This window comes from Pseudopipra pipra, chromosome 1 (assembly GCF_036250125.1).
Source record: "Pseudopipra pipra isolate bDixPip1 chromosome 1, bDixPip1.hap1, whole genome shotgun sequence".
NCBI lineage: Eukaryota > Metazoa > Chordata > Aves > Passeriformes > Pipridae > Pseudopipra > Pseudopipra pipra.
The window spans coordinates 57,179,115-57,206,104 of record NC_087549.1 but is presented as its reverse complement, the minus strand read 5'-3'; the positions used below and the strand labels follow the sequence as shown (position 1 = coordinate 57,206,104).

Below are 26,990 nucleotides of genomic sequence, written 5' to 3'. Positions count from 1 at the left end.
CTTTACTGAGAGAGTGGTCAAACACTGGACCAGGCGTCCTAGAGAGCTGGTTGATACCTCAAGGTAGTCAGTGTTTTAAGAGGCATTTGGACAATGCCCTTAACAACTTACTTTAACTTTTAGTCAGCCCTGAAGAGGTCAGGCAGTTGGTCTAGATGGTCATTGCAGATCCTTTCTGATAGAAATATTCTGTTCTATTCTACTCTATTCAATTCTATAACAGAAAAAAGCTTCACAACACCCACGTGAATCAAGTAAACCATTCACCAACTGTGTATTGCAATAAAGCAGCCAGCTTTTTACAGGGTTATAAAATTTCTAAACAAACATTATACAGCAATATCATACAGTAGTTTCAGATGGGAAGTGTAGAACAATATTGAGCTAAGTATGAATGAATAACTGACCTGAGGCTATACTTTAACTTCCATAAAGTACATGAGTTTATGAATGACTATATGCATTTAGAATCTCAGTACTTGAGCTTATATATAATTTAGAAAGAGAAGAAAACACACTAAGAGACCAATATGGGATGACATGGGATCATCTATGAATGAACTGTAGAATTTTCTTCTGTTTCTCCTTCAGGTATTGAGTCAACTCAAATGCACTTAGGCAGAATTACAACATAAAGGGGTTTTGTTATATTAAGTAAATTGCAGTGCTGAAATGAAGCCCAAAAAACATATAAAATGTATTTAACTAAATATTTCATACATTCACTGGGTCAGCAGCATCCACTAGTATTTCCCATACTTCACAACTTGAAAATAATATGTGATAGGCATACCACTGCACAGAGACATAAATAAACCAGTCAAAGCTCTGAAGATGCAGTGGAAAAGGTAGGATGCTTCAAATTGAAACCGTCATGTTAAAATTGAAATTTAGAATGTTTAATATGTTTGTTGATGATGTTTGACCCTGTAATGTTTCATGAGTATGTATTTAGGTTGTGATCAGGTTCAAAATATGTGAAGCTATAGATAATACAGACTTGTTTACAAAGTAAAGATAAATTAAAAGTTCCCTATTAAACCAATGCTATTTTCTCCAGATTCAGAGTTGTTTTTTCTGATCCTAAGACAGTCTACATTAACCTTCTTAATTCTGTTTCCATTCTTATTAATACTGTGTCTGACAATACTGTAGTTTATATTTATCCTCTGACCAGTCTTATGAAATACTGCTACCCTCTTCATTTTTTTTCAGATAAGAAAGAGAAAGATTAAACGACTCTCAGGCTTATTTCTTAACCACCTTCCTCTTCAACCTCTCCCTAAGCCCAGTTCCATTGCCTGATATTTGTCTTCTTTGACACATTTATTATTTCCCTCCTAATAATGTTTTTTAAAGAAATAATATAAAAACTCACTGATACTATCTTTTTTTAAATGACAGAAATCTGTCATGATGACTTTTCCACTTACATTAAGTTGAATTTTAAAGACAAGACTTGTAAATAGTGAGAATAGAAGAAAAAATATACAGATGCAATGTTCATAGAGGTATTTATCTTCTGGGAAATGTTAAAAAGATCACAATCTAAAATGGCATTTTTATAGCTCTGCTGTCTAAAGTAAAACAAGTGTCATAGAAAATTTCAATGATAGTAAGTTATGAAACTTGGGCCATTATCATTTATTCCTGCATTTATACTTCAGTTTTATTCATGTTTGATTAACTTCAGCTGGTTAACATCAACTTTAGTGCTATCTTATTTAGAGTTATTTTTTTACACATTGTAAATTTTTATTCTTTTGAGATTGCATAATAAGTTTTTGCTGGCAGCTCTTGAAAGAAGTAATTTATAGGGCTACAAAGGTATGAGTATTTCCTCAGCATGCCTCCCTCATATGTGAAGTCATAACATAGGAAATCTACAGTTCTTAACCCCCCATTTTATACTTGAACAACAGTGGGGGCAGAAGTTTTATCAGGAGTGTTTTCAGTGGAGGTCGAATGGCAGAAGATCAAAGCTGGCATTAGAGAGGAAATCAGGTGTTAAAATTCCAGTGCCATGTTGTCACCCTGGTGCAGAGGTTAGATAGACAAGTGCTGCTGAGTACAACTGTTCAGATGCTGATGTGTGAAAACCATCTGAACTGAGATTCTTTAAAAAAAGATCACCAAACCTAACATCATCTCCGGATTGCAAGGAGGAGGATACTCAGTATTTATGTAAGTGAAGCGTTTATGCAGGATGAATTATTCTTTTTCCTTTTCTCCTCAGGATGGGTCAACTGAGAAGATATAATGGTTCATTGCTACCTGTAAACCAATTCAGTTCAGTAAACCTGCAGAATCCTTCTCCTTTTAGTTAGGTGTTTTTGGGGTTTTCTTTGGCCAAATTAACAAACTGAACTTAACTCACCGAGTCAGATAGGCACCTAAATTAACAGAAAGGAAGATGAAAAGGAGTTTGCAGTCCAGCTTGGGGACAGGGGAGGGTGATAGAGCTGGCTGTTAAGACACTCAGAAATGCATTTTCCATGCTCAACACCACACTACAGGTAGTGGGGATACATGCTATTCTTGAGGCTAACACTTTTTTTTTTTTTTCACAGTAATTTCAAGACTGACAGTCCAACCAGATTTCTAAATGTTACATAAAAAAAAAAAACAAACAAAGTGGGTAGGGAGCAGAGAGGGGAGGGAGAGGGAAAAGCCACTAGATTTGTAAGAATGCAGATTGTTCAGATGATAAAAATAGAGTTGCTGACACTCTCCTATAGGTAACAGAACAGTAAAAAATAATATCATGTAAATAGAAAGACTATCATTGTTCTTTTTAATTAATTTGTTATGTTGAAATTAAACCCACTAACAAAACACTGTGATATTGCCCTCTCTCACGCAAAACAACTACAAAGCAGAATTATCATCTGTATTACACTGATTCATCAAAAAAACAAAGACTGAAAAAAGCGGATATACAGATAACAATTTCTCTAAAAAGAATTTAGATTTAAGTACCAGCATTAACCCAAATTTGTTATTGTCCCAAACAAAGCAAGCATAAAACACTATCGCTCTGCCAGCGTAACGTTTCAAACTTAATCAAGAAAACCACCTGAGCTAAATTAGATCACTGTCCACTTTGCTGTAATATTTGAATAAAATCCAGTCTGCTTTGATCTCAGTAAAACCGACAACCAACTCGAATCCACACCTATGTCAGTGACTATTGATCTCATATTTCATGTCTTTCTTCAAGTGTTATGAAAGGATTATTGAAAGGATTATTTGAAAGGCAAATGAGCAGAAGATGAAAGTGTGCACATGACTGCCTGTTTAAACTGACTGGGCTTCTCCTGCTCAGGGTGACAATGAGGCAGACTTGGTGCTGTATGAACTGCCACAGAACAGAATTTTGTTTCCAGTCCACGCACTAATAGGAAGAATTAGTTTCCTTCTGAAGTCTCTCTTTTATTAACATAGTTATCCAGCATGTTACTTAGCTTGAGCAAAAGATTTCTTAGCATTAAAATGAATTTATTATTTAGCATTCAGAAACAGAATTTTTGTGTGCTGAGACATCCATAAATGGAGTAAGTGTGGCCTGTGGCTGCCTGCAATACCTTTATCTGATAAGTCTCTGGTGGCAGTAACTAATTTTACCTCTTTTCTTCTACCAGAATTTGTTTCTGGGGTTTTTTTTGTGTGTGTTTTGTGAGTTATTTTTTTGCTTTTTTTTATTATTAAGGTGATGAACTTTGTATATTCATTATGAAAATTAACCATTATCTATATAGTTCATCAAGGTTGCTCCAGTAAAAAAAAATCACTGAAAGACACTTATGGCAGCTAAATCCCTGATTTAAAATATACTTTTACCTGCATTTCAATTTCAGATTTTATGGAAAAAATATACATAGGTTTTGGTGAAACTGTTGGAATTAGATATTGGAGAAGCAATTACACTTGATAAAAGCTATGTAATATATACTTAGTCTATTTGATATCTTCAGGTTTTGTTTCTAATATGAATACAAGTCAAATGTTGCAGATGACACAGATGACCCCTTAAATGTTCATTACCCTGTCAGTCAGGAGCAGCGGAGTTTCTAAATTCAAGCTAACATTAGCTTATTAGTTGAAGGATAAAATCAGGTTTTTCAGCCTGTTTAACACAGCCCACAGTTTCCATGCAGCCTACAGTAGCCTATGTGGGCCTCTACTTATCTCCCTCTGCAGATCACAGTGCAGCCTCGTTCAGGAGCCAAGTACATCTTACACTGTGTGGCTGATGAGTCATTTCTATTTCTCAGCCTGCTCTCGGAGTTTGATATTACGCACCATATGGCCACAGCCTTCATAAATGAGGTTTTAAGGAAGTCATCCGATGGCAGAATGGAAATGGCTTCGCTAAGCAGCAAAGCTGATAATTGACAGGAAGAGCTGAAAGTGATGGTTCCGTGAAAGAAAAATCCTGTATGATCCCGGTCTAAGTTCTTTGGCAGCATGAAAATGTTCTAATTTCTCTTACTGGTGTGGACACTTTAAAGGCAAACATAATGATGGTTTTTCATGCTTTTTGACTATTATTCAATCACTTTTTGCCCAGTAGAATTCAGTTATTTCTTGTCAGCCCTTCTACTACTTCACATGCACTTACACTCACTCCATCTTGTGTTAGGCTTTCCAGTAATTGCTCCTGTATCCCTAAACTTATGTAATTTTGATTGTGAACTCTCCTGTTCCTGTGTTTTCTGGCCAAATTTTGTCATCTCAGCTACTATGCAAATGCTCCTACTTTGTCTAGTTTTATGGAAAAACTCATCTATCTTTCTCCATAAACCACCAAAAAAATGCCTTTTTTATGGCTTCTCAACTCAGATTTTTCTTACAGACATGCAGAGTCTGAGAGGAACATTCAACATAAGAGATTTGTGTGGAAATCTAAGTATTTTTCAAGTTTATTTTTCAGTGAATAGAGGAAGATAGACTTCTCTGAGGAATAATTAGGAGAAGTTGAACATTGGGGTCTAAGGTTGCTCTTAGCAAGAGTCTTTGTCTTATGACTGTGAAGAAAATATTTTGACACTCGTGGATTGTGGGGGAATAGGATCATGAGGGAAGGAAGAAAGAGAAAGTCACTGGAAATGGTACAATTACCCTCAAATCCCTTTCCAGGGAAGAAGATATGTGGTCATCTGAGAAGAAAAGCGTGCAGACCAGGTTCCCTGGCCTCCTCATATATTTCCTTTCTGGTGAATATAAAGATACTTTCAAAGCACAGTTGAAAGGTAGCTTTCCAGAACGATTGTTAAAGACCACTTCTACTTCTAAGCACACAGAGAAAACTTTTTTTCTTACTGTCTTAAAAAACTCCAAACTTTTCGCTAGTAGTGATTTAAACATCACTTGTGGAAATTTGAAATTCTGAACTACTAATATTAAAATAGGTCTTTTTGAACTAACATTGCATTGCTGCTTATCAGAACGTAGGGAAAGTAATTTCTTTCAGGCATTAACAACAACAGAACACTTTTGCTGTCACCTAGTGAGTGTTTATAGTGGTATTTTTTCCACCTGTGAGGCCATGAGGCGCAATGAACATTCATTCATCAATAGTCAACACACAAAGGCTTAATCTTTGAGTAACAGAGCCACAATTTTAGAGAGGGTGACCATGGATCTCATGTCTAATGTTATCCACTGTTCCAAAAAAGTCACCAACAACAGATCGTCTTACGTGTGCTGAAGGTACCTGACCATGAAAATACATAAATCTGAAAGTCTGTTCTGTCTTAGCCACACAGCTAATACCATCACTGAAGCTGAATCCACAGACTGCTGTTACTCCATAATTCTTTGGTTTATTACCAGTTTTTGTACGGTTAAAGTTTTTTAGTGAAAGGACCTTACCCTTGCCTTCTGCTCCATTTCCATCATTAATCTTTCATGTTGTTCTGCTATTGCCAGTGTTGCAGAATGGACTTTCTGATATATCATTTCTCCTTCCCGTGTTTGAAACGTGAACAGCCCTTCTCCTGTGTCACACATCCTGCAGGGAGATTTAGGCAAAATGGAAAGAAAAAAAATGAATACTGTGTAATTTTTCCTAACTACTATAAAAAGTACACATCTCACAATGGAAAATGTCAACTTTTGTAGTTAAACTCTGAACTTCCAAACATTTGCAGTTATTCTTATAATTGGAGACAGAAAAATTCCAAGAGATGGGCAGAACTTCATGAATGTAATCTTTAAATTCAGTTTTAGTCATCGTCTGGATAGTGAAAAGCAAGTTTTAGCATGGAATAAAAACTTGAGGTAATAGTCAGTTATTACCAACATTTTTCCAAATGTCTACACTGATGAGTGGGAAATAAATTTAATTATTTTAATCAATTGATGTAAGAAGAACATAGAACATCATGACTTTGAAAATCCGACATTTTAAAAGAACGCTGACCAATTAAAAATTCTATTATGGTTAATTATTACAAAGAAGCTGTATGGAAAGACAGCGTTAAAAGGGTTAAATTATAACTATCTCAGTGCATTTATGTGAGGCAACATCAAAAGCTATGTTGATAATTACAAAAGCCATTCTACAAAAGTATATTTGAGAATGGGAACAGTATTTCTGTCATATAAGAAGATAAATAACGAAAAAAATCCTCCAGAAACAAAATTTACTTTCTTTTTTTGAGAGAGCAACTGCTGTTATCCTTATCTGTGGTATCAGTGGGGTATTATTTTGAGGAAGAAGAGTAGTACTGGGTGATACAGGAAATGGGAATAGAGAATAATGTTAGATTATTGTTGGAGGGTGTATATGGTGTTAAAGAGTGCTGCAATTTGATGGATTTATATTAGTAGTTCCATCATATTAGCAGTATCTGATTTCTGTATTTTTATAGACTTCTTGCAATTTTAGAAATGGAACTTCAAAAATCCTTTTTATTTGGCCTGATACTTCCAGTAAAGATTTTCAGTTATCTGTGATAGAAAATTGTTGACTTAAGTCACCGATGTATACCATGCTTCAACAATAGGAGGATTTAGATTTGCCTAAAACACTCGATTACTTTAATGTTTTGGATGTTTATATTATTTTTAGAATATCGAATTTTGTTAATATCTCAGCACCTTCAGCATGGTCCCAGGAAGTCTGAAACATACAGAATTACAAAATAGTTTATTAAAATATGTCCCAAATAGTCTAACATATCTTTAGAATTTGTATCTCAGATTCTGTATGATTATTCATACACTGAATTTTACAAAACATTTTCACATTAAATTAATTAATTTTTGTGTATATATATATACATCTCCTTCTATATTACATGCATACACACACACACAATTATATTTCAGTTTTTAGGAAATGGAATAATTTTTTTCATGAGACTTATCTTTTTGTCAAATTAGAATACAGCTTCCTAAACAATTTTATTTCAAAAGTCATCTTAGCAGGACTGTTGAGCTGCTAAGGGACTGCTGGGGTTCAGCAGTTGCTTTTGATTTCAAGGTTGACCAGTGAAAATAAAATCTTATTAACACTTACAAAATGCTTCCCTGTTCACTGGAGGAGACATGCTGCTGTGAGCCTCCTACAAAGAACTTATGCATGCCTGTGTTTGGGGAGAATAAAAAGTATTGGAGGCAGAAAGAGTAAACAGAGGTACTTCTGGAAAATACCTGGTGGAAATACTTACAAATGATCAACTGAGTGTTGAAAAGAAAGTCATAGTCTTAAAAATATATAATTAATATTATCCATATTGACATTATCCATAATTCTGGAATAAAACCCAGTTTTCTTCATTGCAAGATGTAAATAAAATATAATTCATTTTGTAGACAGGTACTACTTAATCAGTGTTAACATGATGTGCCAATTAATAGATTAAAACAAAAAAAGGTTTTGCATTAAATTCCAATGGAGATCAAGATCCCTGCTGTAAACATTTAAGAAATTTTATAACCTTAGCCACAGTCCTCCAAAGAGCTTCTGGTAGAAATAAATTGTCTCCAGAGTTTTGTGACATTATGGCAACAGCCTTTCATATCCCTCAGGGCATCATATAGCTGGTACTCTGCTTTTGTGTGAAAAGATCTTAATAAAATTCAAACAGCATGAAATGGAAAGTCTGGAAAAAATGATGGGGTTTCAGAAACTGAAGGAAAATATGATCGTTTTGTTGGTTTCAGAGGATGCAAAATCCTACAGGGATAAAAACAAGGAAGTGGACAACTGGGCATGATTAAAATTCAGGACTTAGCTGTATGTTTTCAGCATGCAAACCCCAACCACCACTGTTGCCGATCAGAGTAGGGTCTGCACTGCCTATGTGAGCCCTGGTGAAGGCAATGGTGTGGGCTGTGGCACTGCCCTGGCACCTGACCCACCACTCAGGACAGTGCTGCAGGGCCCTGCTTCCCAACCTCAACAGGTGGCTGTGGTGGACATGTCATGCCAGTGTTGGAAAGCTGTTGATGGTAGCCTTCCCCTGTGGGCTTCCCTGGCTAACAACAGATGATGTGCACGCAGCTGCTCAAAATTGAAGGTGGAGGAGAATTGTGGGCATCACTTCCTAAAGTGCTGAATTCCCCTAACTTGCTTTGAAGTTTAACAGGACTTGAAGCCCCCCAAAATGAAGCAGTTGTTATCTGGCACATTTGAGACAGGCAAAAGCAGCAAAAATTATTAGCGTAAAACTTTCTTTCATCTGCCTAAACTTATTATTAATAATCTGTCTCCCAAGGAGATGAATCCCTTTGACAGAGTAAAGTTTTCCTGTTCAGCTCCTCGTAACACTATTCCTTTGATCAGATGAAAATCTGAGTTTAGACCTTCTAGTCTAGTCTATTCTAGTCCAGTTAGTGTTGTCTTGTCTTTTTTCTGTTCTATTCTTTTCCAGTTACAAATCAAGATCAGTAGCATCATTAGGGTTACTCTCAGTCTTTCTAGAACAAGGAAACACAGACTAAAATAGAAGCGCTCCTAAGTATGATGGAGATGGGGACAGGGAAAGGGGTAAGTGTGCTCTCCTAAACTTAAGGGTACTGCCAAAAAAGCAGAGGACCTTCAATTATCTGGCTAACAGGAATGGACAAGTCCATGAGCTGAAACAAGACTTCTTGTCTTATTCTCTTTTTAGTCAAAACATAGTCAGTAAACCAAAACCCCATTTTCTCCACAGCCCTCTTAGATGCCAGATAACTGTCCATATAAAGCTTCAATTTCAGGTTTAGCCATGCTAATGTGTTGCTTTATTACAAGTAAAAATTAAATAATTGTGGGAAAATTCAAATTTCTCTATGTTCAAAGAACACATGGTCAATCAGTTGCCAATTTAATAGCATTTTCATAACTTTTACATGCCCTAGAATCACTTTAGAGAAAAGGCAGGACAAAGGTGTGGACCTCTTATTTTCCTGTACTGTCACAATTAAGCAGTGCAGCTCTACCAACTCAGTATGACCTTCACTGTCAAAAAAGTCAATGATTTTGTATAGTTTAATTTTTTTATGAGAGACTTACAGTCTGCAGGGGCTCGAAAAATGCTGATCTATTTCTGTGTTTTTCAACTTTAAAACAGAGATGTCATTAACCTATGCTTCAGGATATTTAAGGATTCAATGCACTAAAATGTATGAAGTCCTTTGACTGAAATAGGAAAATGTGGTTTTTTTGCCTGTATTATTAGAGAATGATATAACAGGATAGACAATGACACCAGTAGATAAACAGTGTTGCAAATAATTGCAAATTTTTTAATTCTTAAAATGCTGCAACAGCTTTTCACAATCGTCATTGTTAGTAGATCTGGCTCAAGAGCCAGGAGAAAGAATAGTGATAAGGTGAGAGCTAAGCTTGTGGCCTAGGACAAGCTGGATTCAGAGATCAACAGTGAAATCTCTTGCTTTTATTAAAGGAAAAAATTCTGTTCAAGTCAAAAATGTTTTCCCACCACTATTGTCAGATTTTTTCAACATTTCCCAAATTCATATAATGGTTTCCCACTGCCTCTGCTCACTGTGTAACTTCAGTCTTTTAGATCAGAATCAATGCTATATATTAACCCTGTAGAATTCCCTTCAAAAAGGAAACTGTTGACTTGACTTGACCATCATTTAAAAATAGCACTTTTTGCTGAATAGAAGTTCATGCTATCATGTCATGATTGAAGTGTCTTAAAAGTTTCATAGTGCAATATTCAGAAAACTGCATGAGAGGACAATAATTTGACATCTCAGCTTCATTTCACTATTTTGGTTAAGGATAAAATGCACTTTCATGATAATGAAGGTTGTCTGAAAACTGAGATGCCCAGAAAAATTATTTCCTTGTTTTAAAATAAAAGATAACTTGCAACTGTAAGGAGAAAAATTTTAGCTCTTCATATATTTACATCTAACTTTTACCAACAAATAATTTACCAAATGTTTACCAACAAATAATTTAGGATTAAAGAAATAATGTCTGATTTCTATACTCAAAAATGTATCAAATTACTTAAAAGTAACTAAAAAAGGAACTCAAATAGGAACTGGAAAAACATACTAAAAATGTTAGCTATTAATAACTAATACATAATAAATAACCACTATTTTAGTTTAGCATTTCTAGTTCTTGAAATAAAAATGGCCTTTCAATTTTTAAATGAACAGATCATGAATAGGTATTGTCCAGTAATCAGAGTGCTAAAAGTTACCAGTATGAAGCTGGATTCAATTGCTGTTGCATACTCCACACGTTGTGTGGGAAAAGTGATTTGCTTAAAACAGTGGAGCTGTTTACTCAGACACTTCAAGGAAATTAAGTTCACAGAATCAAAGAATCACAGAATAGTTAGGGTTGGAAGGGACCTCTGGACATCATTTAGTCCAACCTCCCTGCCAAGGCAGGGTCAACTAAAGCAGGTTACACAAGAATATGTCCAAGCGGGTTTTAAATGTTTCCAGAGAGTGAGACTCCACAACCTCCCTGGGCAGCTTGTTCCAGTGCTCTACCCTCAACCTAAAGAAGTTCCTCCTCATGTTAAGGGGAAAGTTCTTGTGTTTATAGCCATTGCCAGGCATCACCAAAAAAGTCTGTCACCATCACTTGGCACCTGTCTTTGAGATATTTATATGTATTGATGAGATCCCCTCTCAGTCTTCTCTTCTCTTGAATAAATAGGTCCAGCTCCAGCAGTCTCTCCTCATAAGAGAGATGTTCCAGATCCCTAATCATCCCTGTGGCCCTCCACTGGGCCCCTTCCAGTTGCTCCTTGTCTTTCTTGTACTGAGGAGACCAGAACTGGATATATGATGTGGCCACTAACGGCTGAGTAGAAGGGGACGATCACCTCCCTCGACCTGCTGGCCGTGCTTTTCCTGATGCACCCCAGGATACCACTGGCCACTGACTACAGGCCTCCAACTGGATTCTACTCCTCTGTCACAATCCTCTGAGCTCTGCCACTTAGCCAGTTCTTGATCCACCTCAGAAATAATTAGCTAGTGCTTATTTCCTCTGTGCTGAAGAAATGGTCAGATCCCACATATGAGACCAGACCTGTTACTCTTAAGATGAGCAGTAAATAAAAGTCAGCCTTTCTTTTAAAGGCTTGAAGCTGTGGCTGCCAGTCATGAAAAAACTAATTGGTATGCAGTATTTAACTCTGAACTGAGACACTTATTTCTTGTGTTGCTATAGCTTTGATTTTCTAAAAAGTGGTGAAAACTATAGCAATTTTTGACTCCAATTTAATTAGATTATCAGTGGAGACACAGGAACACTATCTCTCTTGTGGATATCTAACTTTTATTCTTTCCTTGTTTGTTGTTAACTTGAGCTAAGCCATTTTGACAGAAATCCTGTTTGTTCTTTGTGTGCAAGGAAGATACACACAGCATACACTAAAGACAGGCCAGCCAAACAGCAGACCTCACTATAAAATGAATGCAAAGCTTCCCTGAGGGTCCAAATTCTTTGCTCATTCCAGCCTTCAACAAATTTTAGCTTGCTTACTTGCCAAAGTTGTTCTTTTCCGAGAAAACAAAAAAAACTAAGGAAAGCAAATAAACTCTTTGTGGCAGGAGCATTTTTAGATAAAAAGCTCTCTTTATACCTAGGAATACTTATCAAGAAAACTAAAAAATAAACTATGTCTGTTTTTATGAAATTGTAAGTCAAATTCTATATGGAAAGGATAGAAAAACAGAGGAAGAAAGAAGAAAATGGTTATAAGCATCCTAACTTACTACAGAGCAGGCTAAAAAGGGATACGTTTATAGGGGAATCAATAAGAAAAAAGATAACTACATAAACATAATATGTACGGGATCTAGGAAAGGTCTATGGGTGAAGCAGAGAGAAGACAATTAACAGGAAATGTGTATGATGTGTAATTTATTCACATATACGACTGACAGCAGCCGTGCTTAGAAAGACCTGAAGTTGGAACAAGGTCAGTGAAAGCTAGGAAAAAGTCCTGTGAAAAATATGTGAAAGGAAAATGAAAATCAACAATGTGAAGCACAGAAATTATACAAAGGGTGACATTCAGAACAAATAGAGAGAGACTCTGAGTGTGGTCTGTTATGCATTCCTTATGGGAATAATGAGTTAAACTTGCTGTCAGCAATTTAGAGTTTTATCTGGAGTGTCAAATGGATATCCTGGCCATTTTATGATCTGAGAAGCAAATACTAAAATATTCTGATATACGAGGCATCTGCCTGCCCCCTTAATGATGGTTATTTACTGGCAAGAATATACAACATGAAAAATCAATTATGCATGATAGCTACTAATTGCCAACTATAGACATTCCTCTGTAACATTTATTTTATTGTCTTGTTATTGCACTTAAACTGAGGTGAGTAACTTTCCACTGCTCTTGAACATGCTCATGAGATATAGATAGTGGAATCTCCTTGAATTTGGCTCGAGTTAGTACAAGGAAATTCAAGTATTACCGCACCTCTGATATGGCTCAGTAACTTGATCATGGAGCTTAGCCATGAAGATTTGTTCAAGGTCAGATCTTGTATTTCTGGAGTCATCCTCAGTGTTTTCAAATAAAATGAACTAAAGGATTTCCATGCTATAAATGTAACTTTCCTACTAAGACAATTAATGGAAACATTTTGCAATTTTGAGAAGGAAAATGTTCACAGATGGAGTGGAAATGAGTGATGACGATTTGTTCCCAGATAGGTGGAACTCCACCACTCAAAAGAATCCAGCAGTCCTTTCTTCTAATATTTCCTAGAGGATCTTAATGCATTCCAAGTTGCAAATCTTTTTAAGATATTATATGCAGTCATGGCAACAAAAATCCTGTGTGCTAGTCTGATGAATACACTGCTAGTCTTTCTAAGAAGAGATGTGATACCCTAAATATTTTCCTTCTTATAGGGAGAATTTGTGTACAAATAGTATTTTTTCATTATAAGATTATTGCTTTTCCTGCCTAAACAAAAAGACCATTTAAGTGGTATAATACACCAGAAACAAAAATTTTCTCATGAAAACATGGGGTTTTTTTGTTTCGTCAGACAGGAGAGATTTCTGCACAGTACTACTGGTAATTATGCCTCTTGGGATACTTCTTTTTCTCATTGCCTGTGCTGTCTCTACACTCACTGTCTCTGTAATGCCCTCTGTGGTAGCACATTTAGACAAGTGGGGCATGTCAGGGACACCAATCCATTCCTACATGTCAGATGCTTTCCACTTTTTGCTTAACGGAAGTGCAGAAAGCAGGCTGTGAATTTCTCTGGACTGTATGAATGATTGTCCACTAGCACTGTAATTCTTTATTTCATTTACACAGGCTTTATCCCTGTCTGTCATAAGATACAGTGGAAAAAGACATATTTTAGTTTTTTTCCTTAGGTTCAGTTTTGATAAGAAGGAGGATTCTGTCTGGGACTTGTTTTCGTCCACTAAACTTTCCCATCTCTTATCATTAAAATGTTCTTGTTTATACTAAATTACTTTGATGTATCAGAATAAAATTAACTAGTGCTGAATAGTTAAGGATAGTAAATAATTCTCAATGTTAGTTACAGTATAAAAAGCAGAAAAGTGGGCTTTATTGAAGTAATGCATAAAAGGTAGAATGTAGAGATTGACAAGCAATTATGAAATATATCCATGCGTAATAGCAAACATGCTGTGCAAAGGCTCTGTTTAATATGTCCTAGATCCTAGAAACTAAGATATAGTGTGATAGGTTGACCCCAGGTGGACATCAGGTGCCCATTGAAGCTCCTGTATTGATCCTCAGCTGGACAGGGGAGAGAAAACATAAGGAAGGGCTCCTGAGTCACATGTTGTTTCTGTTGCTGCTTCCTTCTCAGGAGCAGGACTCCTCACACTCTTCCCCCACTCCAACATGGGGTCCCTCCCACAAGAGACAAACTTCTCCTATGTAAGTCCTTCCCATAGGCTGCAGTCATTCACCAATCCACAAGGTGCAGGTGGATATCTGCTCCACTGTGGACCTCATGGATTACTGGGAGCCAGGCTGCCTCACAGTGGTCTTCACCACAAGCTTCACGGGGAATCTTTGCTCTAGTGCCTGAAGCACCCATGTTCCCCTGCTTTCTTCACTGACCTTGGTGTCTGCAGGGCTGTTTTTCACATATTCTGACTCCTCTCTCTGGCTGCAGTTGCTGTTGTGCAGGTCCTCCCCCCGTCCTTCTTAAATGCATTATCCCAGCGGGGCTACCAGTGTCACTGATGGGCTTGGCCTTGGCCAGCAGCAGGTCTGTCTTGGAACTATCTGGCATTGGCTCTGTTGGACATGGAAGCTTCTGGCAGCTTCTCAGCGAAGCCACCTCTGTAGTTCCCCTGCTACAAAAGCCTTGTCACACAAAACCAATACACCCAATACCCAAGACATTGTTTTTCACCACTAGAAGAAATATTCTGGAGTCTGAGAAGTTGAACACAAATACTTTACTACAACTCCATTTTTTGTTTCTTCCTGCAGAGACTAATTTCATAAAACATGACCTAGACATTTTGATGGGGACAATTGAACTGTGCTGTTTGTGCTTCATCAACTTTAAGTAAGAAATATTCTAAGTTGCACAAGCAACCCTACAAGCAATACACACCCTCTTGTGTCAGTATTCATTCATATTATTTAAGAAATTAATGTAGGTAATTAATGCATTTGTATAAGCAAAACAACCTTTTGACAATGGAGAGTTCTGACAATGCAACATTTTCTTTAAAGAAAAAGTCACATTTATTAAAAAAAAATTGCTGATGTTCTTAAATACACAAGACATTTGCAATGTTGACAGTTTAAGAAATAGAACAAACATGAAAATGTTGTTAGATAATTAGTTCGTTAGTTTGTTAAGCTCAGGTCTTGTTGATAATGATAATGAAATACTATTTAACAGCTTCTTGGACGAGTATCTATTCTTACCAGGTTTGTGAAAGATAAACCAAGAACTCGTATATTACTATTATCATTTTAGTACAGAAGGAGACATTATGGTTGGCTGCACAACACACTAATGAAAAACATTGGTTTGATAAAAATAAAGAGATTGCAAAGACTACTGTTAGCTAAATTTTTCTGACTAAATCTTTTCAGTCATCATGGTTTGACTACTATTTTTCATCTCACTTTTGAATGAGAGGGATACAAGTTCCAAGACCTGGAATCTGGGATCATATTAAAATACAGATATTTGCTACAGGACTCCTGCAATCCTGTTAAGAGCTATTATTCCCCGATGAAGACAAATACATCCCGTAAAAATAGTTCTCAGTTTCTTTCAGTGTCTTCAGTAGCAGAACATAGGGGAAATACCATTAATCTACATGAATACCTTTGACTTTGACAAATGCAAAAATGTTAGATATAAAACCCAAATAATATTGGTTAAAATAAATGATAGTGTAATAATACAGGAGCCCTGTGGCAGCACATCACTACTTGCTATAACAAAAGCAATAAAACTTAGTGACCCAAGATCTTTATTTTCTTTGTTTTTTCTTTTTTATTTTGGAGCCCTACAGTCACTGTTATGTTTGGGACTACTCCTTGCCCTGGGTACTTGAGATGGAAATCCTGTCAGATGACACTAGAGTCTGCATAAATTCTGAACACAATGGGACTCAGTTCTGAACTTAACTCAGTTCTCTCTCAGGAAGTAACTTTTTTTTAAGAAGACATTTGCCAGCTAATAAATGTTAGCATAGTAACAGCCAAGGACTGAAATTGCATAGGTATATATGTTAATTTTACTTCATCTTTGAGGAGCTTGGTAGGCTTGGAAGCCATGACCCTGGACAGTATTGTAGAATTGCCAACAATATTTGGAGTACCTGATCATGCCTAATCTAAAAGTTAAAAAGACTTGCTCCCTTCCAACCTTACCCATTCTGTGATCCTGTGGTTCTAATTCTATAATAAACACCAGTTTTGCATCTGCACATGTCTATAAATATGATACTAAGCATTTAACATTTTAAATCATTTACAAGTGCATTTGTTCTATAATGCCTCATTAAGCTCTTGTCTGTGCATTGAATGCTATTGGAAACAAATTGCACCTACTGTGAGGCAGGAAGATACTGTGTTTTATTTTGTACATTTTATTTTGACAGCCAGCATACAAAACAGATATTTCCTGTGTTTTGATCAAAGTATATGCAATTAAGGAGAGAAGGGAAAATTTCTGAAGGGTTGAACAGGAATGAACTAATGCAATTAATATTTTTGATTGATGAATAATATAAAGGGAATATAAGTAAAAATTATTAAGGAACTAATATAGAGCCATGTTTGGAGCCACAGAAACGGGAAAAAAAGGTGAAGTAGTCACATATATAGCTACAACATCAGTTTTCCAGTTTATGAAAAATGAATGCTCATTCATTTTTCTCTCATTCAAAAAGTTGGACACAAGAAATGTGAAGAAATAATGAAGGGAGCACCCTGAGCACTTTATGTTGAGTTTTTTGACTACTTCAAAATAAGGCATTTCAAGTGTTCCTCCCACCCCTTCCCCTTTTAAATGGACCACCAAGAGTGATTTCAGCCATTAAAGCATTTTTAGTCAGCCATTCTCTGAAACCTTCAGTACACTGTGATTTTATTGTGATAGGGATTTAAGCACTGCTGTCTTCTTTCAATGTCACTCTCTCTACCTTTAAGGTATGAGAGATACTGCTTTGACCATTGTGGGCTGTGGTGGGTTGACCTTGATTGGATGCCAGGTGCCCACCCAGCCACTCTATCACTGCCCTTCCAAGCTGGACAGAGGAGAGAGTAAGACAGAAGCAACCCATGGGTTGGGATAAGGCAGTTTATTAAAGCAAAAGCAAAGCAAAAACTTGTGCATGCAAAAGTGAAGTGAAAGATAACATGGCTGTGGTGGGGGAAACAGTTTTCCCCCCTGAAGTTATAAAATGGTAAAACCCCAGGGGGTGGTGACCCTTGAAGTTTTGAGGTTTTACCCAGTGAGCGCTTCTGCAAAATATAAACATATCACAAGCAAATGGAAAAGAAGCTTAGTTGTAGTTGTAGTTTTTGTGGCAGAAGTGGTAGCCATGTTCTGAGGCCACGAGGAAAGGGGCTCGGAGCCCTTTGGGGCTGCGGGGACTTGGAACAGCGTGAGGCTGGGCTAAGTGCTTGCAGCTAAAAGCTAAAAAAAGTTTTCTCCACCGTGAATGAGCAGAGACAGAGCAGCGGCAGTATCCAAAGATTGTGGCTAAGAGCCAGCAGAAGATAAGCAGCAGAAACAGCATGCAGCTGAGCAAAGAAGACACAAAGTTGTCTGAGAGAGCTGAGAGAGAGAGCCAGCAGCAGAGAGAGAGGAAGTTGGGGTAAGAACTGAAATAAAACCCAAAACCCCTCTGAGACCCCTCCTAGGAGGAGGGAGATGGACTCCTATTTAAGGAGAGGAGTCTTGGAGTGCTGCAGCACCAGAGAGAGAGGAGCTGAGAAGCTCAGGCGTCCTGAAGCTGGACTGGGATGGTCAGATGGAATGCGGAGGGGGTGACCTTGGCCCCCCTCGCTGCTGCTGCCAATCCTAGCAGCCTGAGACAGAGCACAGGAACTCTGGTAGAACTCTTGAGGCAAAGGCTTTCAACTGAAAGCTGCCCAAGATGTTCTGACTCAGGGGTGAACCCCCTGAGGAAGGGACTTTCACGAAGATGCCCCTGCACTTTGTGATATGCCCGTGGTGAAGCGAGTTTTGCCCCTGCTGGCAGTCCACGGGTGAGACTTTCGCTTGGAGTCGAAGGAGAGCCAAGAGAGGTGAAAGGAGACCCCCTTGTGTCTTGAAGACCCTCGTTTGGAGATGAGTGGTCAAGGGGCTTGGTAGATACCCCTCGTGTGTGCTGGCAGAGATCCAGATACAGATGCTGCATGCAAGAGAAACAGATAGACCTGCTGCCTTAGAGACATTGCTGCTCTGAAGAAGGGATCTTTCCTTCTTCCTTCCTGGACTTTTATTTGGAGGGGAGAAGAGATTTGATCCATTGTAAATACTATGTCATGGTAGAGATAATTAAGATTGTATATAATGTATGTTAGTATTTATTTGTACAGTCATTGTAATATATTCCCTTTCCCCCAATTTGAGTCTCGTGTGGTTGTATGGAAAAGCCATCTCACATTGGGTTGAGATGTGAGAGGGGGCTTAGACTAAGGAATTGGATTTTGAGGCTCTCAAACCATGACAATGGTTTATTCTCTCTTCCCGTGAGCAGCGATGGCCAGCCACTCCTGAGAAGCAGGGCTTCAGCACGCGTGATGATTCCTCGGCAGGCAGCCTTTGGAGACAGTGAATGCCTGCCTTCCTGCTCCTTGCCTTAGCTTTTATATCTGAGCTGATGTCATATGATATGGAATATCACTTTGGTCCGTTTGGGTCAGCTGGCCTACTTGGGACCCCTCCCAGGATCTTGCCCTCAACTGAGGAAGGAATGTTACAGTGCTGATGCTGTGCTCAGCAGTAGCCAAAACACTGGTGTGTTATCAACACCCTTCTAGCTAACAATGCAAAGCATAGCACTGTGAGGGCTACTATGGGGAAATGGACTCCAGCTCAGCCATACCCAATGCATGAGCACAGAGGAATTTTCAGAAAGTCATATGCAAATATTATAGGCACACAGTGTTGTCCAGAGACACTCACGACACTATTTACATGCACTAATGAGTAATTAACATATACTAATGATATCCAAGGACTCATCAACAGTAATCTCAAATCTAGTGGCTTGTCAACTCCAGTTTGGAAGCATCCTGCAGCAGCAACCCCAGGGATGGGCAATAGCACTAGGGATGAGACAAGGCAGGGATTTGTTTAGAAAACCCAAAGCTGTATATCTCTCACCTGCTTACAGTAACAATTGAACATCTTAGCTAAAGGCCATGTTTCTGGTCTGAACTTTAGCCAGATATGTGTGCAGACACAAGCAGTCAAATAATGCCTCTGGCAGTAAAGTGGATGTGCAATAATAATATCAAAAAGTAATTACAGAAAATGTACAACCTCCACCACAAGTATAAAAAATTCACTGAACTTGCACCAAGTCTCTACATGTGGTATTTAATTTAGAGAGGAAACATGACTTATTTCATACTTGCTTTAACTTTTCCTCTTTGACACAAGCCAGGCAGAAGTGAAATAGAAGATTTTCCCTGTTATCTCAAATACAAACAGCAGTAATTCTGTTACGGATCAAACAACTCCCAGTGCATTCACCTGACATCTCTAACTCCAAGTATGGTTGTGCATAGGATATTCTTGTGCTAGTGCTTCCAGCAGTGAGAAAACTTAAGACCTTGATAAGGTCTTAAGAACCCTCAAATTAGATTTTGAAAATTTTGTTACATAAAAAAAGACACTCCATTCAATTACACTAGTAAGTGGGTAGGAAAAGGTGTAAGTGGATAAAAGAAGTGTAAAAACAAAGAAACAAAAGAAGAGAGTCCTGCAAAAGAAAATCATCACAAATAATCACATAGCTCAGATCATGCTGAAAAAGGACAGGAAAAGAGTACAGAAGGATGAAAAAGAAGCAGAAAGCATTATTTACAGTTTATATTTACACATTTGGGCTTCTTACATATTTTCCTATAGTATCTCGTATCTCATATAATATCTTCTGTCTAAAACATCATGGGATGCACTAGCCAGCCATTTTCCGATGTTTTGATAAATGCATATTTTCCCCTCTGATTAATAGCAATCAGTTATGCTGATTAGGTTCTCTTTGTTGAATATCTACTATGAGTCCTGTATGAAACTACTGATCCTGTACTGGCTAAAGACACATTTTATACCACCTTAATGAGGTTTTTGCTTAAACTATAAAGATTTAAGCAAGAATGGCAAGAACTGTGGCCATTGTGTGTAAGTGCCACTATGTACTCGAGGCAAATATTCCCTCAGGCCAGTTCTCTCTGTAGCATTAAGATGCTATTAATTGACAAGATATGCACCTTCATATGTCTGTCACAAAACGGGAAAAACAAAGACCGCAAAACAAATTTAGGATAGTAGAATCTAAAATTATGAAATCCATCTTCTGTAATGCATAAATTTTTTAAGCACAGCATGCCTGCTGTCTGCCCAGGGAACTTGGGGCATTGTTTGAAAGCAGAATGAAAAATCGTCCTTTGCTGTGAAAAAACCACTAACAAACTTCTTTTCCATTGGAGCTTACTTGTCTAATTCAATATTCCAGAGTTTAGGCTCCTACTGTTCTACGCTGACTTAGCAATACTTTTATAAGAAATTTATGACAGCCATGGAACTGCTCTGAACACTGGAATGTGTCAATCCCTTCTGTCCCTGATTCAGTATGCCAGGACTAAAAAACCCATGAACTATAGATGCAATACCTACTGGCTTCATCAAATATTTATATATAGCTATCCAAAAAGAAAACAGTATTGGTGGCAGAAGAGAAAGAGTACAAATTCCTTATATGTAGAATGATATATAATGTATATTCATGGTCCTTATGCAGCAAAGGTGACCGTGTTTTCCCTGGACACTTAGATGTAATAGCTTGGGCATGTTTGTGGCTATTTAATGCATACCATTAAAACCATTTTGAGTATCCCTGGTAACATTTGAAAAGTCTTTTAAAATATTTCCCCATTTTGTCAATCTGGAACATTCATATTATAGCTATTCTTCATATCATAGACAGAATATTAGTCTCAAGATAATAAATGCTAATATACATTTCTATTTCTGTGAATTACTATTTCTGCTCTAATTTCTCTGATGGTCCTTTTTGCCAGCTATTTGATACTACTTCCACGTGTATGGAACACTTTTTTTCTTGGCTGCCCTCCATTTCATCTGTGCTTCTAAAGCTGAGAGCTAATCATACTGATTTTTCTCTTTTTTTTTTTTTTTCTCTAAGAAATTTGTCCTATGGGCCTTAAAGAAGCACCTGATAACAAAGGCAAAGTACCTGTGAAGTCTAGTATTTGAGGTTGTGTTTTCAACAACTGCCAATGACAAACACTTATCCTGGACAACCTACTCGTGCTATTTTGCTCATATCTTCTACACTTCCTGACTAGATGTCATTCCTAAATGATACACATATTCCGAAGTCAACTACCTTTTGCTTTTATTCAGAAGTGTCTCCCCATCTATTTCTGTCTTACTGGCTCATGTATTTAATCACATTCCTATCTCCTCCTATTCCATGCGCTTAGCCCATTCTGTGTCCCAGCCCCACAAACTTTCCCTCCTATTTTCATTAATCCCTTGGGTTTCTTTTATTTCCAGCAAGCTAGTCCACTTGATGTCTAGTGTGTATGCAAAATAGCTTCAGCTCACTCATGCCTTGGTCCTCTCCAGACCACTGTTGTTTTGCATCGCTGTTGTTGCTCTTTATTCTCTGGTGGCAGTGGCAGTACTCTTAGATGAGGAAGTCACCAGAAATATAGATGATCCAGCCTGTTCTATCATTAAATATAGGTTTGGAACCCTCAGTCATCATCTGAAAGAACTTCAGGGTTTTTCACTGAATCATCCCCAAGACTATATAATTTTCTGTCCTTAATCCCATTCCTGACTGTAAATGATACTTATGGTCAGACAGTTTCAAATTCAAACTAATAAATGCAGGTTTTGCAATAAGTGATAATTTTTATTTACCTTTATAGTCAACTTGATGAAATTTCAGCCATAATAGCACACATTTCAGGTAAATAAAATTTCTCCTGTCATTCATCTGAAAATGTTGTTTTCAGAAAGTGTATCAGGGACCATTTAAAGTACCATTTTAAAGGAGGGATATTTTCCAAGTTGGACAGGGAATTTTTAAAAAAATAGTAAAAAAAAAGTGAAAATCTGCTTTGGTGCTGGTTCGAGCAAGCCATGCGAATACAATGCTATATTTGACTTTTCAGCCACTGACAGGGTAATCAAGTAGATGAAGGATCTCAGTGAATTATAGCACTGACTAAATTTTCTTCCAAAAAGTCAGAAAGATCAAACGATGTTTGGAGCCACTGAGATTGAAAGATTCCATTAGATGCTACCTCTCCCTCCCCTCTTTCTAATAAGATGAAAGCTTTTTAGAAAATATGTGACAAATGACTACGTACAGCAGAAATAAATCACACGCTACAGAGTACAGCATTATTAATAGTGCAATAATAGTAATAACTTACTGTGATAGCAAAGAAGTACTATTAGGAGGGACACAGTAGCTAATAGCATTTCCTCTAACAGGGGCTAAGGGACAAACCTTCCTTTGGTACCTTATAAATAAATGGAAGATTAAAGGAGCTGGTGGGACCAGTCAAGCACACATCAAAAATAGCCTGATTTTTCCAGAAAGCTACCGAATAGGTGCTGCCTGTAAAGTGCTCTCCATCTCTCCTATGTGACAATATTTTAATAGTTCTTTAGTTAATTTAAATTAGAGTGAGATGACAGTTGCAATAAAAGACTTGAGGGGGGCACAATGTATGATAATGCTGTGAGGCCTGTGGCAGGGTTTTCAATTATTAGGCTTGTTTTCTCCTTAGCAAAGTGCTTTGTGAAAAAAACCCTGAAATTTAGCAAGTGGATTTGTATCCAAGCAGCATTTATCACCGCTACCTAAAAAATTAAAGGAATTACTCATAAATGATCAATTGGGTAGTTCTTTCAGATGTTCTTATTTAGTTATATACATATTTTGGGACAAAAACATTTATATTATTTTATATGTGTTTTTAAACATTTTTGTGTGTCTATGTGTGTGTTTGTATTTCCCTTAGTAGTAAAAATTCACCCAAAGTAACTTGGATTTCATTAAGGGTGCAACTGTTTATCAGTTTTAAAGGTTTGAACCAAAATATCCCAGGTATTCACCAGTTCAAGAAAATTCTCTGGTTTCTGAATGAATGTTGTCTCCATTAATATATTTCCATTAATATTTCAATATTATTGTCTTGGTTTTGTTTACTAATAGCTTTTTATAGAAGAGCAGAATTTTTTTTCTAATTAATGACATAATGAATGAAATTAATAATTGATTATTTAAGTTAATAGATGGAAATATTAATTATCTTCATGATTATTGATTGATTTTTGGAAAAAAAAAAATTGCAAGAAAACCTACAGCAATAGGAAAAAAAAAAAGCCAGTAGCCTCCACAGTTACATATTCCAACACAGTCATGGATACAGTGGGATCACATATATAATAACTGTGTTTGGAAATGTGTATAACAAATATACATACATATAAAGCATTGTTGGTAATGGCATTCAACTAATGAAGTCAGAATACAGCTACTGAAATAAAGAATCACCATGGAAAATTCTACACTCTAGAGTTTCTATTCTCATACTATGTCCAGAATACAGAAGTATTTCTGGAACTGCTTTCCATCTGTGAATGACAGTAAACACCAAAACCACTATACTGACCTCTTTTTGAAGAATAGAAGTTACTGGATAACCACATCTTCCAGAAGAGCTTAGTAAAGCTAACAAAAAGATGTCAATAGATATTTTAAAGAATCATAGAATGTGCTGAGTTGTACGGAACCCATAAGGATCATTGAGTCCAACTGCACAGGACAGTCCCAAAGATCACACTATGTGCCTGAGAGAGTTGTCCAAATGCTTCTTGAACTCAGGCTTGGTGCTGTGACCACTTCCCTGGGGAGCCTGTTCCAGTGCCCAATCACCCCCTGGGTGAAAAGCCTTTTCCTGATATCCAACGTAAACCTCTTCTGACTCAGCTTTGGGCTGTTTCCTTGAGTCCTGTCGCTGATCGCAAGAGTGAAAAGATCAGTACCTGACCCTCCACTTCCTCTCACATAGGATGTTGAAGACCACAATGAGGTCTCCCCTCAGTCTCCTCCAGGCTGAACAAACCAAGTGACCTCAGTCACTCCTCATAAGTAAGTTTATTATTTGTGAGAACAATGAATTTATACTGCCTGAAAGAACAGGGGGAATCAAACAGATATTGGGCAAACCTTCCAAAACCAGCATGCTAAAGCAGCTTTCTCAGCTCAAAAGTAGTGATTGGCAGTCAAGCTATACTCAATTTGGTTCCAGTAGAATGAAGACCCAAGCCTGAGACAAAAATAAAACTTCCATTGCAATTATTTCATGTGCAACATACAAAAAACAACTGTTCAGACACTAAAATGACCTTTAGAATAAACCTATGTGCCAGCTGAAGCAGAGGAATCAGAGTTCCCAACAACAAATGAAGCCTACAAAAGTATAAAAGCGGGCTCCTTTATGCTTCTGCAATGCTCTGTGTGTGTACATGCAAGCACGGGTTTGCAGTTCCCTACATATTCATGAACAAAGCTCTTTTTTTTGTGCAAATTTCAGCCTTTGCATTTTGATTACTTCTTTCTATGTTTGTACAGTACACAGCCACAGCATAGAGGGTATTTCAAACCTCCTCCTCAATCGATGATTCTACATTCAAAAGCTTTGGAGAAAAGGATTTATTTGTGCTTAGCATTATTGATGGCTAGATGGTTCTCTGTGCAAAATGTGGCCTTCTGGACTGCCCTTTGTGAAGTGTTTAACACTCTTACACTGTCTGTATAAATAATTAGGTGCCAGGTTCCAGCCTTTTTAATTACCTCATGCAAATATGCTTGCTAGGGGAGAGATGAAACAGTATTTAAGTGCCAAAATAGACACTTTTATTGTAAATGGTATCTATATGCAGACCATTGCAAAATCTATTTAGCATTTTGTATTTAAGAGATTTTGAGTTTAGATGTTGATTTTTTTTTAAATGGGGCACTTAAAACTAAATTGTTTTAGTTTTCAAATCTGAGACATTTCAGTCCTCCTGTATGTTGAAGTAGGAGGTTAAATGTTATTATGATTCTTGGAGAGAAAAGGACATGCTGCTGGAGCATCTTAAATTATCCAGAACTGCCATATGAGATTAATTATTGCTGCTGCTTACTGTGGAATTCAAAGGTTAAAATGTACAGTTGAAACAATGAGTCCTACTGTGATTAATAACGTACGAATTATTTAATCTGCTTCTTCTCCACTCATATATTACACAGCAAAAACTTTGCTAGCCATTTTAAACTTCAAGAATATTAATACAACAATGCATGCTTACAGGAGAGCATATGTATGAAAAAGAGGCAGTTAGAATATAGTTAAGTAAATGACAAATCTCTTGGGCTCATGAATGGATGTAAAGCCACATGAAAGCTAAATGGCAGCTGGTCTCAAAATATTTTAAGACAAGCCCTTCTTTGACTATGACATGACTGTTATGAAGGGAGAAGGCAAATTAGGCACTCAACCAAAAGGCACAGTTCATGCTGCCTCAGGATCATCAGAAGGAACATATGCTATCTGCTAATACATTAGGCAAACACAATACAATTCTCAGTGATTTCATTTAAAAGCTTTGAAACATTTGAATTAAACCAATGATTTTGGATATCTAGTGATGAGTTGACAACTCATGCTGATCCCTCTGGGATCTGCAAATATGAGCCACTTCTATAGATATCACAGACATGATGGCTTTCCTTTTGAGCTGTACATCTTTTGTGTTTACTGGACAAACTTTAGGTGACTGTTTTTCTAACTGCATATGTTTCATTCAGTACAAATTCATAAGGAAAATTACTCCCTAGGCAATGGTGAATTAATGAGTTAGTGATGTCCTCATTCCTATCAATTTAATATTCATAAACTTGTTAATTATTATGCTACACAACTTCATCTATAGAGCTTCTTGAGTCTGAGGAATCCTCAGTCTGAGGAGTCACTGATTCCTCAATCTATTTCTGATAAAATTAATAAAGGTAACTTTATTCTTTCAATATATTGTCCTTTGGTTTTTTTGTCCATTGTTTTTCTCATAAAAATTAGCTTTCACAGCGAAGTGGAATGGCTCAGGCACTTTTGTCAGTTGGAAAAAATCTTCTGTAGTTTTGTATGTTATGCCTGAATTTTCAAAACAACAGTAAAAAAAGCATAACACTTTGTAAGGTAAAACAGAAATTTAGATTAAAGAAGTCTATATGCAACCCCTTCTTTTCTCTGCTTCCATTATTCAGTTATACTGCGGAGAATGTCATTGTTATGTGAGTTTTGTGGAACTCACTCTGACTTATCAATGCTAGAGCAGTCTGAGAGGAACCCTGGCAGAAAGAAAATTTAATGAGCACTTTATAAATCACTTAAAGCGAGCTATATTAGTTTCCACCAGTAAAAGAGTTCTTAGATTAGGTACCACGATCCCAAACAGAGTAAGAGTTCTTTAGATGAGTTAAACACACAACTCCTTTTTAAGTAGGGTTTAAGTGAATCAAATGACTAACACAGAACTTATTCCAGGCCAAGAATTTGGCAGGAGGCAAACCGAGAGTTGGAATGGAAAAAAGTAGGAATGGAACTACAATTACAACATATTATGGTATAACCTTGGCACTGCTAAATAGCAGGAACTAATGAAACCTTTTTAGTGGTAAGAAATGCCACTTTCCCTAAAATTAGAGCTATGACATTACTGAAAAAAAA

The 26,990-nt window shown here is 37.1% G+C and overlaps 1 protein-coding gene across 2 annotated transcripts in view; it reads right to left on the bottom strand.

The window, feature by feature from the left end:
- Window positions 1-26,990, bottom strand: part of DOK6 (docking protein 6) — a 265,261-nt gene that overhangs the window by 68,431 nt on the left and 169,840 nt on the right. For both annotated transcript variants that reach the window (XM_064657745.1, XM_064657736.1), the window contains exon 6: window positions 5,875-6,013. In XM_064657745.1, the coding sequence (XP_064513815.1) occupies window positions 5,875-6,013 (139 nt within the window). The remainder of the gene's footprint in view (window positions 1-5,874; window positions 6,014-26,990) is intronic.